Source organism: Gobio gobio, assembly GCF_949357685.1.
Source record: "Gobio gobio genome assembly, chromosome: 9".
NCBI classification, from domain to species: domain Eukaryota; kingdom Metazoa; phylum Chordata; class Actinopteri; order Cypriniformes; family Gobionidae; genus Gobio; species Gobio gobio.
The window spans coordinates 44,633,027-44,649,191 of record NC_137115.1 but is presented as its reverse complement, the minus strand read 5'-3'; the positions used below and the strand labels follow the sequence as shown (position 1 = coordinate 44,649,191).

Here is a 16,165-nt window from a genome sequence, read left to right as displayed (position 1 = left end):
AATCTCCCCCACATTTTTGAATGGGTTTTGTGTCACAATCCTCTCCAGGGTGTGGTTATCCCTATTGCTTGTACACTTTTTTCTACCACATCTTTTCCTTCACTTCGCCTCTCAATTAATGTGCTTGGACACAGAGCTCTGTGAACAGCCAGCCTCTTTTGCAATGACCTTTTGTCTTGCCCTCCTTGTGCAAGGTGTCAATGGTCGTCTTTTGCACAACTGTCAAGTCAGCAGTCTTCCCCATGATTGTTCCCCATTTAAAGGCCTTTGCAGGTGTTTTGAGTTAATTACACTGTAAAAAAAAAAAATCAGGTCTCCAATTGAACATTTTCTAGTGACCGATCACATCTAAATTTTTTAGTTGGCCAAATTGAATTTCTTTGCATCAATTCACAGAAATTCAATATGGCCAACTGAAAAAAGCAGATGTGATCGGTCACTAGACAATATTCAATTGGAGACCTGATTTTTTTTACAGGGTAGCTGATTAGAGTGTGGCACCAGGTGCCTTCAATATTGAACCTTTTCACAATATTCTAATTTTCTGAGATACTGAATTTGGGATTTTCCTTAGTTGTCAGTTATAATCATCCAAATGAAAATAAATAAACATTTGAAATATATCAGTCTGTGTGTAATGAATGAATATAATATACAAGTTTCACTTTTTGAATAGAATTAGAGAAATAAATCAACTTTTGATGATATTCTAACTATATGACTAGCACCTGTATGTGCACTTCCAAAATGTGGAGCCTGGTAATAAATTTTTTTAATATAGCGAACTGATTTCAACTCGTAGCTCCTGTAAACTTGCAAATATGAAGATTAAAAAAAAGTTGCTCATCTGTCTAATAAGACACATAATATATTAAAGCGTCTTTGGTATTTCCATGGTTTCTGCAAAATAAAACTAAATCGAGGGTAATGCGGGGATGATGTCATTGATAGGTGACGCACGGACACGGTCCGTGCCCTGGTTAAAATTGCATATTTCTCGGGATTTGAACATTCTTGGAAGCATTTGGGATAATGTAAGTACACAAGTAAAAAAAAAATAATAAGAAAAAAAATATATATAATATATATAACATTTTTCTAATGGTTTTTGGATATTTGAATACAAAAATCTTACATATTGTGCCTTTAATCCAAGTGATTCAATTATGATGCAACAGAAAATTTTGCTGTTAAAGAAAACAAATTTGAATGTGAAGGTGGATATGTAGCCATAGTAAATTCATGGTTGATAATCTGAAGCTCAGGAGGAGCCGCTAATAGATAATTCCAGCTAAGCTTTTTAGTGGCAACACAACAATCCAATTGATGAATCAAGATTCATGCCATCCAAAAGAAGAGCTGAACTGCATGTTGCCTAGATTGCTGCACTTACAACGACTCAGTTCGATCTTTTTCTCCCAGAGATATACTGTTTAGTAAGGTCAAAATGATGGATCGTACAAAAAAAGAGATTTGTTTTCCATTTGCTGCAGCAAACACATTCTCAGGGAAGTTTCCCCTCTCAACATGTTTACTCAAACAGTCCAGACATAAGGAATGTCTCAGCTATTATTTACAAAAGAGGAGGAAGCGAATACTTGATGGTCAGTGCTCATCTGCAATAAAAATGTTTGGCTCCTGGTTTTGTGGGTGACAACAATAATAATTGTGATCAAGCCAAGCTGCTCTGCAGGAAAACAACTTGTTGCACCCCTCCTGCGGTATGCTATTTTCTCTCACATGCCTTGACGCTCCCTTCGTTTTCAGCTTTATGTTTTTCAGGAATCTATTTCTGTTCACCCGAACATAATTGTCACCCTCTCCTCTAAATTCCCTTTCCTGTCTGGCCTTAGACAAAATGAGAAACAAACAATGTCATCGCTATTGTCAGTGGATGAAATGAAACCAAAGGAAAGGTGGTTTGAGTGGAACGTGAAACTGCACTAGGACAAGTTCATATGTACAGAAATGAATATATCAAGGGAGTTTTGCTTTTGGTGACTGCTCTGCTCTGCTCGAGTGCTCGGCTACAGGGGCTTAACTTTGTTTTGCCAGGACAGAGGTAATCTGGGGCACTATCCTTGTGTTTAAGCTTTGTTGTGAGCAAAAATCCATTTTTGTTTTTGAAAAAGAAGATCTTTGAAAGGAATGTAGGCGAGTAGGTCTGCTTATTCTTCTCTGTACTTCCACAATACATGCTCAGTCTGGGATCTTTCAACAAAATCTAAATCAATTCAAAGGAAGTGTCAAATGTCTTAACATTCAATTCGCAGAAACAAAACCTTTTCTCTGTTGTGCTGAAGATCTGTTGTACAAATGATCTGGAATTGAAACCATCTGTGAACATGGACTGAGGATCGGTTCATTGCCCAATGAGACACGAGACATGACAAATGCTGCATTTTGACGTGTGGAGGCGCCAAACACAAAGTTGCACATTAAAAGACACAAGGTCAAGGCGATTTCCAAGGCTAGGAATAATTCAATTGCTTTTTTTGCTTTATGAATTTAGAAACCAACAGTTTGAAACCATAGAAAATAAATTTTTTGGGTCCATTTTATAGAAAACAAGATAAATTAAAATGCCATTTGAGGCAAACAATCAAACTAAATTAATAATTCATTTTAATTAAATACGCCACATTTTAAACTGAATTTACAATTGTCATACCAGACCGTTTACATTTTACTCAATTCAAATGAATGGAAATTGTACAATTTAATTATGTAAATCTTAAAAACATGCTGAAATATTTTTTTGAGTGAGTTTAGACGTATGAATGTATATTTAATAGCCTATTTTAAATGCATTCTATGAATCTAGAATCTCTTTAAATAAGAAAGTTACTATGTCTGGACAAGGCAGTATAGGTGAACAGAGATGACATGGCATCATCACGAACGGATGAATGGATTGTAATTGTAAATCCGTTCCGTCTCTATGAATGAAATTCTACATCGGATTTTACTTTTAGCTGACTAGACTATGTCATTGGCAAAATATGTGCACTTCTAAAATGTGGAGCCAGGTAATATATAGCTATATATATTAATATAGCGAACTGATTTCAAATCGTAGCTACTGCACCTGAAAATTGGGTAGTGTAAATATGAAGATGAAAAACAAAAAAACAAAACATGCATTCATTTAAAACTACATTAATTAATTGCCTTTAACAGCTCCAATCATGTAGCCTACCAGAGACGATACCTTCCAGCTTTCATAACTGAAATGAAATAGTACTGAAAATCGTCGCTATAATTAATACAATTAACTCGTTTAATCTAAAATCAGTAGACATATGATTCAGAATGTGTTCGGTTATTACTCACACTGTGTTTATGAAACTCGGAACGCAACTTAAAGGGCCAGTGCACAATTATTTAATATTTAAACAGTTTTCCAGGAAATAAACATGGTGTTGTTAATAACTCACGAATAACTAACACTTGAATATTATGTGCCGCTTTTGAAAAGTTTCTTGTGGTTATTCTTGTTGGGGTACTTTTATTTATCGACCTCTGATCTATTTATGCCTGCCTTAATTGTTTTGCCAACTAACTTAAAGGTTATACTTCCAGTAGGCTATACTAATATTTATATAGGCTACTTATAAGCATATACTTTTATGCTTACAATAGCCACATATTTTGCCACTCCAGTACTTAATGGAGAGAGCATAGAGAGTTGTATTAACACCAAAGAATATAAAGTCTTAAGTGCTTTATATGTAGGTTTACAATACAGATTGTTTCAAAGGTTCACAGTAAATAAAAAAATAACAGTTTTAACTATTAGAAAATTCATCAAATTTGAAACTCTACAGAAGACAGTGTCATTATTACAGTTAAACTGATAAAAGAACAAAATGCACAATGAAATGCACATAAAAAAGCCAGAGATGTACAGTGTTTATTGATACAATGCAGTGATAATGAACAGACTTATTATGATGAACTATCATAATAAGTCTATAGACTATCTATCTATCTATCTATCTATCTATCTATCTATCTATCTATCTATCTATCTATCTATCTATCTATCTATCTATCTATCTATCTATCTATCTATCTATCTATCTATCTATCTATCTATCTATAGGGTTGAATATAGATTAACAGTTTCATTGTATATTTAAACAAGAGAAACAAATTGTACACAGGCTAAATAACCAGTTTATGAAGTAAAAGTTAATGATTTCTATTTTTTGTAAAAGTACATGATTGGTCATTTGATGTTTTTTTTTAAAGTAGGGATGCACTAATACCAATACCAATAAGCTTTTAAATGGTTGATATTAATATTCTATTGTGTCTACTTAAAAATAAAGCACTGAAAACTAAAAATCTATAATTTTAAATGATACAGGTGAATCTATCTATCTATCTATCTATCTATCTATCTATCTATCTATCTATCTATCTATCTATCTATCTATCTATCTATCTATCTATCTATCTATCTATCTATCTATCTATCTATCTATCTATCTATCTATCTATCTATCTATCTATCTGTCTGTCTATCAGTTGTTGGATTTTGCAAGAAAGGAGAATTCAATTTCAAATGAGGGCGATTTCACTTGCCTAATTATTCTTCAAAAAATATCGACAGATCTGGTATTGGCATAGGCTATATTTAGCCTGTGTCTATGCCTATTTGTAAATAATGGTGAGTTGCAAAATCACTATTGTTATATAAAACATAAAAAAAAAACATTTTCATGTCACCTTGACATTTGAGATCAAGTGGTCTGCTCGCGCAGACATGGCTGGTTCAGGAGTCCGGTCCATGTTTTGTGATTCTCTCATGCTTGGCGTGTTTCTCTGTGAGAGAAGCCGAGTTTTGTTTACAGCGGTGATTCTACTGAGCGGAGACCGTCAGAAGAGTCGCGGAGGAGTCCGTGTAGACTTGAGAGTCAAACATTAGCCTCACGAGCTATTTATATCAAACAGTTCTTGTTTTTTACGTTGCGGAAAACCAAAACCTGCGTTTGGGAGCTGCTCCACTCTTGCACTTCGACAGAATGTTTTTTTTCCTACCGCAAAACAGACCGAGCATGAGAGCGCGTGAAGACGGTAGGGGAGGGTGAGCAGTTGGTGAAACCATTTTTGTCCTGGCGGATATTTTGGATCGAGCCCTGTCGGGAGGCTTTCATTCATACATAAATACGCTATCCGAGTTGTCAAGCTCTTTGAACGTGACCTCAAAATTCCTCCGTACATCAGTATAGCGTAATTCATCACACTGGCATAAGGTGTTTTTGTTGGGAGAGAAACCGCTCGTTTCGCTGGCTCTACTGCGCGCGTCCCTCTCGGGTTTTCAAGAAATGGAGGCTGAAGATGCAGATTATCGGTCGAGTGAAATTCGTGGCTCTGACACGATTGCATCATTGAATTGCTGGCAAGAATAACAGAATGTTTTAACTGATCTTAATGTTTCCATTAAAGGAAAATTCTATAATTATTACCAGATATCTTTTATCTACTCCCTCCTCGCCTCCCGTTATCTTTACGCGTAAAGGAACTAGCTGCTCATCCAAAGCGGATTCTTCTGGACTTTCTGCTTGCTTACAAGAAGAAGCGTCGCATTTTGCTGCGGTTTCACCTTTTTATTTTTTGGAAAACTGATAATTAGGAATGAGATCTGGAACAGCGAGGGATGTTTGGACCTTATTTTGGGGACCTGTGCTGTTTCTCTTCACCATCTGCCTCTGGTCTGCACATGGAGAAGGTAAAACTGTTTTTTTTAGTGTAATAAGAAAATGACTCCCTATATTATCATTGTCTTGTATTATCAAAACCTTGAATCCCAGTGGTTATGGACTCACGTTATGTCAAGCATGAGTTTTACTGCATGCGTTGCTTTGGATGTTCAGGTAACGTTAGATATCCAGAAGGGCCTAGTAACACGCGACCCAATTTATTATTGAATTATGACCTACTACTACAATTAAATATTAAAATGTTCCTCATACTAACGCCAAACTTTAGATTTTTTTCGTCTTGATGTCTCTGGGCCCATCAGTTAATTGTCGTGACATCGGATGTGTTGTGAGTCTAGTGTGCTTAATGAATTATTCATGAGCTGGGCTACGTTAGAGGCTACGTGAGAATTGGCTTATATAAAGCATTTGCCTATATAATATGTATATTTGACTTCGTATTTAGTCCACACAGGCAATAGGTTAAACGATACACGGTAATATAAAGATTGGCTGAATTCAGTCGAGCATCACGCAGTGAAGTAAGGTGACTGACCATGTGCTTGTTTTAAGTTTCTCAATGTCCTCAGGAGGGTCATATGGGGGAGTTTTGTAACACATTTCGTTTCATTGGCTGTAATTCTGTACTGCTGTCTCAAAGTTTGATATAATATTCACATATTTATGTGCTACAAATTGTGTTTAAATGAATATATAATTCCTGTTGATAGAAACCATGAACGTTTTACTTTTTCCTGTATAAATGTGTTATGTTAATACGAGATATTTGTACAAAATAATTATTATGCCATCCCTCGTTATTTTGTCAATCTTTAAAATGAAAATGGTAGACATATAGGAAACTTTTGAATTTAAAACAGACAGAAATTAAATTAAATGGGAAGATACACATAAAAAAAGGTAACAATTATAAAAACGTCTACTCACAATTGTGGCAAATAAAAGTTATATATTGTCTTATTTTGTGCAGCCTTTTTATGTCTAGTAGAACTACCACCCTGTCTGGACAGACTTTATTTTTTAAAACTTAAAAAAAAAAAAAACGTGAATATGTGTATAAAAAAAGCAGGAGAATCTACTGATTCAGATGATACCAGTTTTGTGTCCATTAACTTTATGCGCAAAAATCTTCCATATTCTTTAAAACAGCTTCAGGTCTTTTGTATACAGTATGTGCTTTGTTAATAGAGCTGTTTACTGATGATGCCTTCAAAGGAGCGAGCAAAGATGAGCGTAACCGCATATGCAGATTGATATCTTAAGGTTTTTTTTCTTCTTCTCACTGACATTTAGATATTTAAATCAAAATAAAACGGCAACAATAACCAAGAACTAGCTAGGTTAGCTGATTACATGAAAGTCCATTGATATTGCAGTCAGTTTGTACTTCCGTTAACACTTTCTGTTCGTTTCTGTTCGTAAACACTGTTTGTTCATGTGACGTTCAGCATAACGCCTAATTTAAAGCAACTTTCTACCTCAAAATAGAGGTATATTTTATTATTATAATAAAGAGATAACTAGGGACAGTTCACCTAAAAGTAATCATACTGTCATGTTCTCACCCTGCATGGCTTTCTGTCTTCTGTGGATAAAAAAAAATGGCAACGTGAAGCAGAATGTCGGCCGCCACTAACATCAACTTTTGTGTTCCACAGAATAGCAACACTTTAAGGGTTAGTTCACCCAAAAATGAAAATTAGCCCATGATTTCCTCACCCTCAAGCCATCCTAGGTTTATATGATAGTCTTCTTTCAGAGAAATAAAATCAGAGTTATATTAAAAATGTCCTGGCTCTTCCAAGCTTTATAATGGCAGTGAATGTTGCTCCGTTTTTGCTCCGAAGTCGTTTTTAAAAGTGCATCTATCCATCATATAACCGCTCCACACTGCTCCGGGGGTTAATAAAGGCCTTCTGAAGCGAAGCAATGTGTTTGTGTAAGAAATAGAAGAATAAACATATTTAAAACTTTAATAAGTAAAATATCTAGCTTCCGCCAGGTTGGAAAAAAATGTAACTGGTGTGCAATGTCGTCAGACGTAAGCACTACACTTTTTCCGTAAGTTGAATATGGAAGGGGATCTAGTGGAAGCTAGATCATTTACTTTATAAAGTTTTAAATATGGATATTTTTCTTAGACAAAAGCATAGCTTCGCTTCAGAAGGCCTTTATTATAAAGCTTCATTATAAAGCTTGGAAGAGCCAGGACATTTTTAATATAACTCTGATTTTATTGGTCTGAAAGAAGAATGTCATTTACACCTAGGATGACTTGAGGCTGAGTAAATCATGGGCTAATTTTCATTTTTGGGTGAACTAACCCTTTAAATGTTAAAAAACATCAGAGAATGGGATAAAAAGTAAGCAAATTTCTAACTTCACGGTCGAAATGAGTGAAAGTTTCGTTAGCTGAGAGATTGCAGTGTCAAAACTGAATTCAGTCTGTCACGGTTACGGCACACGATAAGAGATGATCCGATAGAAAAGCTTAGTCAAGACGGCAAACCTGAAAACGAAAGAAATCCCCGATGTCTGCCTTATCACCTACATTTTTGGACTAGAATAGTCAAACAGGGTTTGGTTAGGCAAGGTTGTTTAATTATATTGGTAAATTCTAATTGTTTGTAACCTGTGGATGTAACAAATAGTTATTGGATTACAATGGGATTTAGACTTGATTTGTTTTTTGGAATAAGCCCAAGGGAGACTACAAGATACATTTTGTGTTGCTTTTTCCCAAGCATATATTCATGTATGGTTTTGTGTATTTTTCTATATCTTTGTATCAGTGTCATTTCTTTGTTAGTGATATGATCAAGTGTTTCACAAGGAAGAAAGGAGAATGAGATGACTGCTGTTAATTTCTTTCCACAGTTTTTAAAGCATCTTGTGGTTGGTGGATGTAGTTGTAATGTTTTCGCAGCTTAAGCATCATCAAATGCCTAATTTGTGATTGTGTGGGGGGCTGCATTGTAGCATAATGAAGGTGGGTCATTCTTGGGTTTAAACTCACATTTACATTCAAAAGGAGTTAGGACGCAATTCAAGGCCATTGACCGGAGTGGCCAGTCCCACATCCAGGCCACTGTGAATGTCAGGGGGGTCTGTTTCTCAGCACCCTGCAGAGACCAGGACCACTGGCCCTATAGAGAGAGGCTTGTGTGGGGGGTAAGCGCTCACTCTTGGACTCCATCATTGCATTGTCCCGCGTGTTTCTTTCTCATGAAGTGCTGCAAAGACACTCCACTGACACACTGACTTTAATCAACGCAAAACTGGTTTCATACTTCTCCACTCCTGGTTTTGTGTCCATTTTGGTTTCTGTTTTCCTGCTTTTAAGGGTTGATTACAGATGAACATTTAGTGGGTATATTTTGATTAAACAAGAATAGAAACAAATTGTTGGACACCGGCTAAATAATCAGTTTGTGAAGTAAAAGTTTATGAAGATTTTTAGTTTTTTTGAACTACTACATGTTTGTTGATTTGATGTTTTCAGTAGGGATGCACTAAATTCTGGCCAATACCAATAAGCTGATAGTTTATATTATTTTTTATTATAAATGGCTGATAGTAACATTCTATTCTATTTTGTCCACTTAAAAATAAAGCACTAAAAACTAAAGTCAATCATTTTAAATGAAACAAGTGAATTTAGGCATCACATTGTTTATCTATCTATCATTCTATAATTTGTTCTATCTATCATTCTATTGTTGTTTGTTTGTTTGTTTGTTTGTTTGTTTGTTTGTTCTATCTATCATTTTTATAGTTGGATTTTTCTAGACAGGAGATTGACTGTTCAGATATCTATCGTTCTATCTATCGTTCTATTTATTGTTCTATCTATCTATCGTTCTATTTATTGTTTTATCGTTCTATATATTTTTCTATCTATCGTTCTGTCTATCTGTCGTTCTATCATTCGTTCTATCTATCATTTTATCGTTGTTCGCTTGTTTGTTTGTTTGTTTGTTTGTTTGTTCTATCTATCATTTTTACAGTCTGATTTTTCTAGACAGGAGATTGACTGTTCAGATATCTATCTATCTATCTATCTATCTATCTATCTATCTATCTATCTATCTATCTATCTATCTATCTATCTATCTATCTATCTATCTATCTATCTATCTATCTATCTATCTATCTATCTATCTATCTATCTATCTATCTATCTATCTATCTATCTATCTATCTATCTTTCTATCTTTCTATCGTTCTATCGATCTATCGTTCTATCTATCGTTTTTACAGTTGTCTAATTTTTCTAGACAGAATGTTGACTGTTCAGAAATATTTAAATTTCAATGATGACAGTTAGACTTAGATATTATCTTTCTGTTTTTTCTGTCAATTGTGAAGTAAAAGCAAAACACTGACTTGGGTAAAGTATTTATCTTACAAAATGAATACCAAACTATAAATATGTCTATCTGTCAGTCTGTCACTTTGCACACAATTAGTGCACACTTATTCCTATACTGTCTGAAAAGGTTGTAAAATATTCCGTTATAAACCACTAAATAAATGGCCATGCTCCAATGGGAAGTCCTCTTTGGTCTTTTTCATCCTGTTCAGTTTAAAAATCTGGTAAGGCTAATAAAATGTAATTTAGCCTCCTTTCAAGTTTCACCACAGTAAACTTTCCATGCCACTTCTTCCAAGTATATGGCAAACAAGCCTCCATGGTCCATTGAGAGAGAGAGGGTGAGTGAGAGGAGAAACATGAGGTTTGAAAATAGAACTTTTAAAAATACACGGCAAGGGAAACAGACTTGGTTTTGTTGATTGGAAGAGTAGTGAGTTTGTTTGTTTTATTGGGCTTTAGCCGTTCACACGGACGGCCTCCGGACAGCCTGGCGGCGGAGCGCGACTCTCGCTGTTTGCTGCTTTCAGATGCTGACACAAAAAAGTCCCAGCGAGGGCCAGCGTTAATCAAAACTGCACCTCGTAGTCCTGAGATGCGGCTAGAAATCGAGATTAAGAAATACATTATTCAGTAATACCCACTCCCACATTCAGTCCTGTATCTTCACAGGCCTCCGTTTGTTTTTAAATGGTCTACAGTCATGACTGTATTAAAATGGCTGTCACCGAAGTGAAACATTCTAGAAGGAGAGAATAGTGGGTGGACTTTAAGTCTTGCTCTGTTTATTTGATAGCCCACCTTTGCATTCTTCAGTCTGTGGTATTCAGTATTCTGGTGTTGCTCATTTGTTTGTGACTAAGGGCGCCTACGCTGTAGGTTTTCGCTGAGTCAGATATCACTCGGAATCCATTGAATTCAACGTGGATGATTTGTGTAAGTTTCAGGAATGAATTTCAAACTTCTCCGTCTCTTTCAACACCGCATCCTACTCATGTAACGCTTTCTCTAGTGTGTAAGCTCCCTCAAGCTGAGCGAGTCTCTTCCTATGACTCAGACGTGCGCCATAGTGACCAACGTTTCTCTTTCTCTCTTCATATTTCTTTATGTCTCCCCATCCCTTGTTTTGGCTCTGCTGAGTTGTGCTTCATCCTTCCTCAATGTGGGAGCGTTCATGCCTTTTCATCCGGTACACACAGCGCTCTGAGTCACTCCCGCTGCCCCTGAATCTGTGTCACTGTGCTAGTTCGTGCCTACATGTTCGCTGCTGGAGTCAAACGGTCTTGAGGCTTCAGTGAGCAGCCAGATGAGGTATTTGCTTAATTAAATGTTAATTTAAAATTGGTCTGCGTGCAGTGACCACCCGTAGATCATTGAACACAGCGAGTGCGGTTGTACTAGCGCTGACAGCTTCACCCTTGTGTGGCTTTTGTTATTTAAAAGGATAGTTCCCCTGAAAATAAAGATTGTTATCATTTACTCGCCCTCATGTTGTTCCAAACCTCTACGACTTTGTCTCTTGTGTATTTTTGTCCTTACAATGAAAGTCAATGTTGTTGTGGACCCCATTGACATTTGGGTTGTGATTCACAGATTCAAATTTCAACCAGAATATGAAATAAATCATAAATAATTTTTACTAAGCATGCACAATAGTTACCTTTCAAAAGTTAAGGGGTCGAGGCTGCGTTTATTTGATCAAAAATACAGTACAAACAGTAAGATTGTTATTGTTGAATAGGTATATTTTGATTTGTAATTTATTTCTGTGATGACAGCTGAATTTTCAGTATCATTACTCCAGTCTTCAGTGTCACATGATACTTCTGAAAGTATTCTAATTTGGTGCTCAAGAAACATTATTATTATAATATATATTCTTATTATGAATAAGAAACGTTTTATATAATATTATCAATGTTGAAAACAGTTTCAAAAGAACAGTATTTATTTCAAACTTTCCTTGCTGAATAAAAGTATTAATCTCTTTTAAAAAAATGTCTTTACCGACCCCACACTTTTGAAAAATTGTGTATTGGTATCATGCTGGTTATCAGCTGATATTAGAGATTTCCCCTATTTAAAATTTTACATTAATCTAAAACTTGCTTCAAGTTAATCTTTTAAACAAAATCACTTAATAACACTTTTAAATGTAATCATTAGCAAATCTTAATTTTCCATAATGCTGTGGTCCCTAAAATCACTTGTAGCATCTAAAACGATTTGCTTTAGTTTAGTTTAGTTATTTAAAATTTATTTAGGGCCCTTTCACACCTACCTTGTTTGGTCCGGATTTTCGGACTTTTCAGTTTGGTCCGAATCAAAATTACAGGTGAGACCACGGACCACGGTCCGAACCAAACAGACGAAATTCGGTCCGGCGAAAAGAGGTAGTCTCGGTCCGGATCAAACTGACAAAGGTTTGGTTCGTTTCTAGTCTGAAAGCATTTTCTGTATGGTTCGGACTTTCAGACCATTTACAGGAAGTTCCTGTTTATGTTTTAGTATTATAATGTTATTTTTTTATTTCATCTAGGCTATATTGATTATCAATGAAAAGATGCGCAATCTTTCAGAAGACACAAGGTCAGAAATTATTTTGTAGAAAGCATTTCTTTAAAGTGAATTTCGTTTTGTATAAATTGTATCTTAATTTTATATCAGATAATTGCCTGGATTTAATAAATAAGAAGCAAATAGTCCATAGCAGACAACAATCGTGACATAGAGAGCGATCACTGGAGCGCGTCTCGTAAATAAACCGAAACTCAGCAGGCTACTTGCCTCACAGACATGAGAAATATGTGTATAGAAAGCTTGAAATGTCCACTTTTAAACTAAACAATTCGAAACGAAAAGAAATAGTCAAGCAATGCGCACTGTTCACTAGTGGCAAAGATATGCATCTGTTCATTTGTTCTTGTCAAAGACGCTGACGTCAGACGCACGTCTGTTTACAAACCAATCAATGTCAAGATGCAGCCCACATAGATGATGACGAGAGGACGTATGTATGTCATGTAGAGTTCTTTAGTCCGCTCGCATAATTGCACTGTGAAACCAAACCAAAACTAACCAAATGTATCAAAACATGAACTTCGGTTCGGACATTGGTGCGGACTTTCAGGTGTGGAAACGCCTTTAGAAAATATAGTGTAGAATTAAGATTTTTGCTATTTATCGGTTACCAACCATAACAGTAAAATACTTATCGGTATAATACCGTTATCGGTATCATCCAGATTTGGTGTACTGTTGCATAATTTTCACTTTGTGGAATTAGAGGTCTTAAATTTTTAGGATTTTTGAAAGATACTAGCCACTCTGTGTGGGTGTATTTCTGCACTATTAGTTGACCCCTATGTTTCGTAAACCTCTGCCTCAGCAACATACCATGTTGTTCCATCTTTCAGGCAGAGTTTTGCTAGCTGAGCATGCGAGGGGGGGCAGAGGTGTTGCATTACTAGTTGGGCTCTGACATATGAGCCCGTGCTTTTGAAGTGAGGGCTATTGAAGGGAAGTGTAGCACCAGACCAGTGGTCAGATGACTTCCAGCATGTGGGGGATTAAACAGCAGTTGAGGTGGCAGGTGTGAGCGCTGCGGAGCACAAAACAGGAACTTTGTCATGCTCCCCTGTGCCCCCTTACTGCGGGGCTGACTCAATACCCCCATCGCAGAGGTCTAATGCAAAGCACTTTTTGAATTCGGGCCAAGATAGAGGAATTAACACTAAATGTCAGCGTTTTGTTGTTTTCCGCAGGAAGGTGCAGGAAATGCACAGCCTATAAGTGCATGTTGAAAGATGTCAGGCTGGTGGCGTTTAAACCTTGGACGAATTCCAAACGGCCTTTTTGCGCCCTTGAAGGGCACTGCGGGAAGGTGACGCTACTCGAAGAGTCTTCTAAACAAAAGTTTGTTAATGAATCCTTTCAATAAGGGCCTGTTAGCGAAGAGTACATGTTACGGTCACTTTCAAGAAGTCATTTTGTCTTAATGTTCAGAAGTGAGGGTTTTTTTTCTATCAAAGAAATGCTTTTATTCAAAAGCATCAAAAAGACTTTTATAATGATACAAATATTTCTATTTCAAATAAATACTTTTCCCTTGAAGATTCTATTCATCAAAGGATCCTGAAAAAAAGTGTCACAGTTCACACAAACATGAATAAGCACAACTGTTTTCAACGCTGATAATAGTGAGAAATGTTTCTTAAAGGTGCAGTGTGTAGTATATATGAGGATCTATTGACATAAATGCGATATAATATACATAACTATGTTTTCAGTGGAGTATAAAGAACTTGCATAATGAACTGTTATGTTTTTATTACCTTAAAATGAGCCATTTCAATCTTCATACACTGCGGGTCCCCTTACAGTGAAGTTGTGAAGTACAGTAGACCTAAATGGACACACTTCTCTACAGAGTGCTAGTCACTCTCTGCTCTCTACGACGACAACATTTTTGTCCTGTGTCGGCCACCGTAGCTTCTCTATGTCCTTTGAAAGGAAGGGGTGAGTGGTGGGCTGTTGCAATTCACAACCTCACCACTAGATGCCGCTAAAATTTACACACTGCACCTTTAAGCACCAAATCAGCATATTAGAATGATTTCTGAAGAATCATGTGAAATTTTTTTTGCTGAAATTTCAGCTTTGCCATCACAGAAATTAATTACATTTGAACACATTAAAATAGCAAACATGTATTTAAAATAGTAATAATATTACAATCTTATTGTATTTTTGATCATATAAATGCTGCCTTGGTGAGGATAAGAGACTTCTTTCAAAATCTTCCTGGCCCTGAACTATTTCTCACGAGCCCGTATGTGACTGGCGTGCACCCTTCTCACTTCAATTGCTCTGCGTAGTGATGCTCACTTTCAAGTGGAATTGGCTCCTTATCTTGTGAGTGGCCAAGCTTTAAAACCAGGAAGAGTTTTATGTCGCCCAGCAATGCTTCACCAGATAACAGTGCAAGTGCGGGAAAACTGCTAAAATAGTGTTGTTTTCCGAGAACGATTACTCAAAGTGGTTTCAGTAACCTTTGATAATCTCTTGAAGATATTAATCGGTCCCACAAGGGTCGTCATTTTCTTTAGGCCACTTTAACAGCTGCAATTAAGACATACTGTAGTGTGGGGCTTTTGGTTTCAAATAAATAGCTGTTTATTTTGTCATTTTGAAATACGATCTGATGGATGGACAAGTGATTGGTGAAGCCAGTAGGCTACAGTCTCAATCTCAAGAATGGCAAAAGATAAGTCTTGTTTTTCCCTCGTCTATCCAAGAGGTATAGGGATTCCTGTGGAAGGCCAGCAAAAGGTTATCAAATGTTAACAGCAACAGTTGGATTTCAGACCAGTCTGTTAGTAGCATGGTGTGAAAACTACAGTCAATGAATGACTCTCCTGGGTTACTGTTTGCTCGTGAAAGACGGGCTCTGTAGCCATTTTTGTTTAGCAGTTGAATAGTGGTCGATCAATATGTCACCAAAGCTGATATATCGGCCGATATTTGGCATTTTTACAAATTATCGCATCAGCTAATACGTTTTTCTGTTTGGTCGATGTGTTGTAAGTGGGACTTTTATTTTGACAGCATAGCAGACTTTTATTATAACAGCGTGGCAGACTTTTTATCGACTTTTTATGTGTGAATCGGATGCGGACCGGTGTTCAGCTGCCACTGGAGATGCATGAACCCTTGATTTCAAACTAAGCAGAACTTTATGCAATTGGCCACTATGTCATATCGATGTAATTTTAATTGTGTGATATGACCAAAATCTTATATCACGACAACGATATATATCACAGTATAGTTATTTTTTCTTTAAATAAGGTTTAAATTTTTTATGATATCAACATTTTTGATACTGCTGAAATGTCATAATTCTTATCACCACTTTCAATATCATTAAAAAAAATCAGGTAAAAAAACCTGAAGACAAATAAACCGTGATAAAGAAAGAGCAAAGAAAACAAACTACAATAGAACTAAGACATAAATGAAATGCATATGTCTTTACTGTGTAAATTAAATATACACTTATTCT

General features: G+C 36.2%; 1 protein-coding gene across 2 annotated transcripts in view; it reads left to right on the top strand.

Moving 5' to 3' along the window:
* Window positions 1-4,813: 4,813 nt before the first annotated feature.
* The window catches only part of igf1ra (insulin-like growth factor 1a receptor), a 119,650-nt gene continuing 108,298 nt past the window's right edge, over window positions 4,814-16,165 (top strand). For both annotated transcript variants that reach the window (XM_079825357.1, XM_079825356.1), the window contains exon 1: window positions 4,814-5,737. In XM_079825357.1, the coding sequence (XP_079681483.1) occupies window positions 5,644-5,737 (94 nt within the window). In that variant the 5' untranslated portion in view covers window positions 4,814-5,643. The remainder of the gene's footprint in view (window positions 5,738-16,165) is intronic.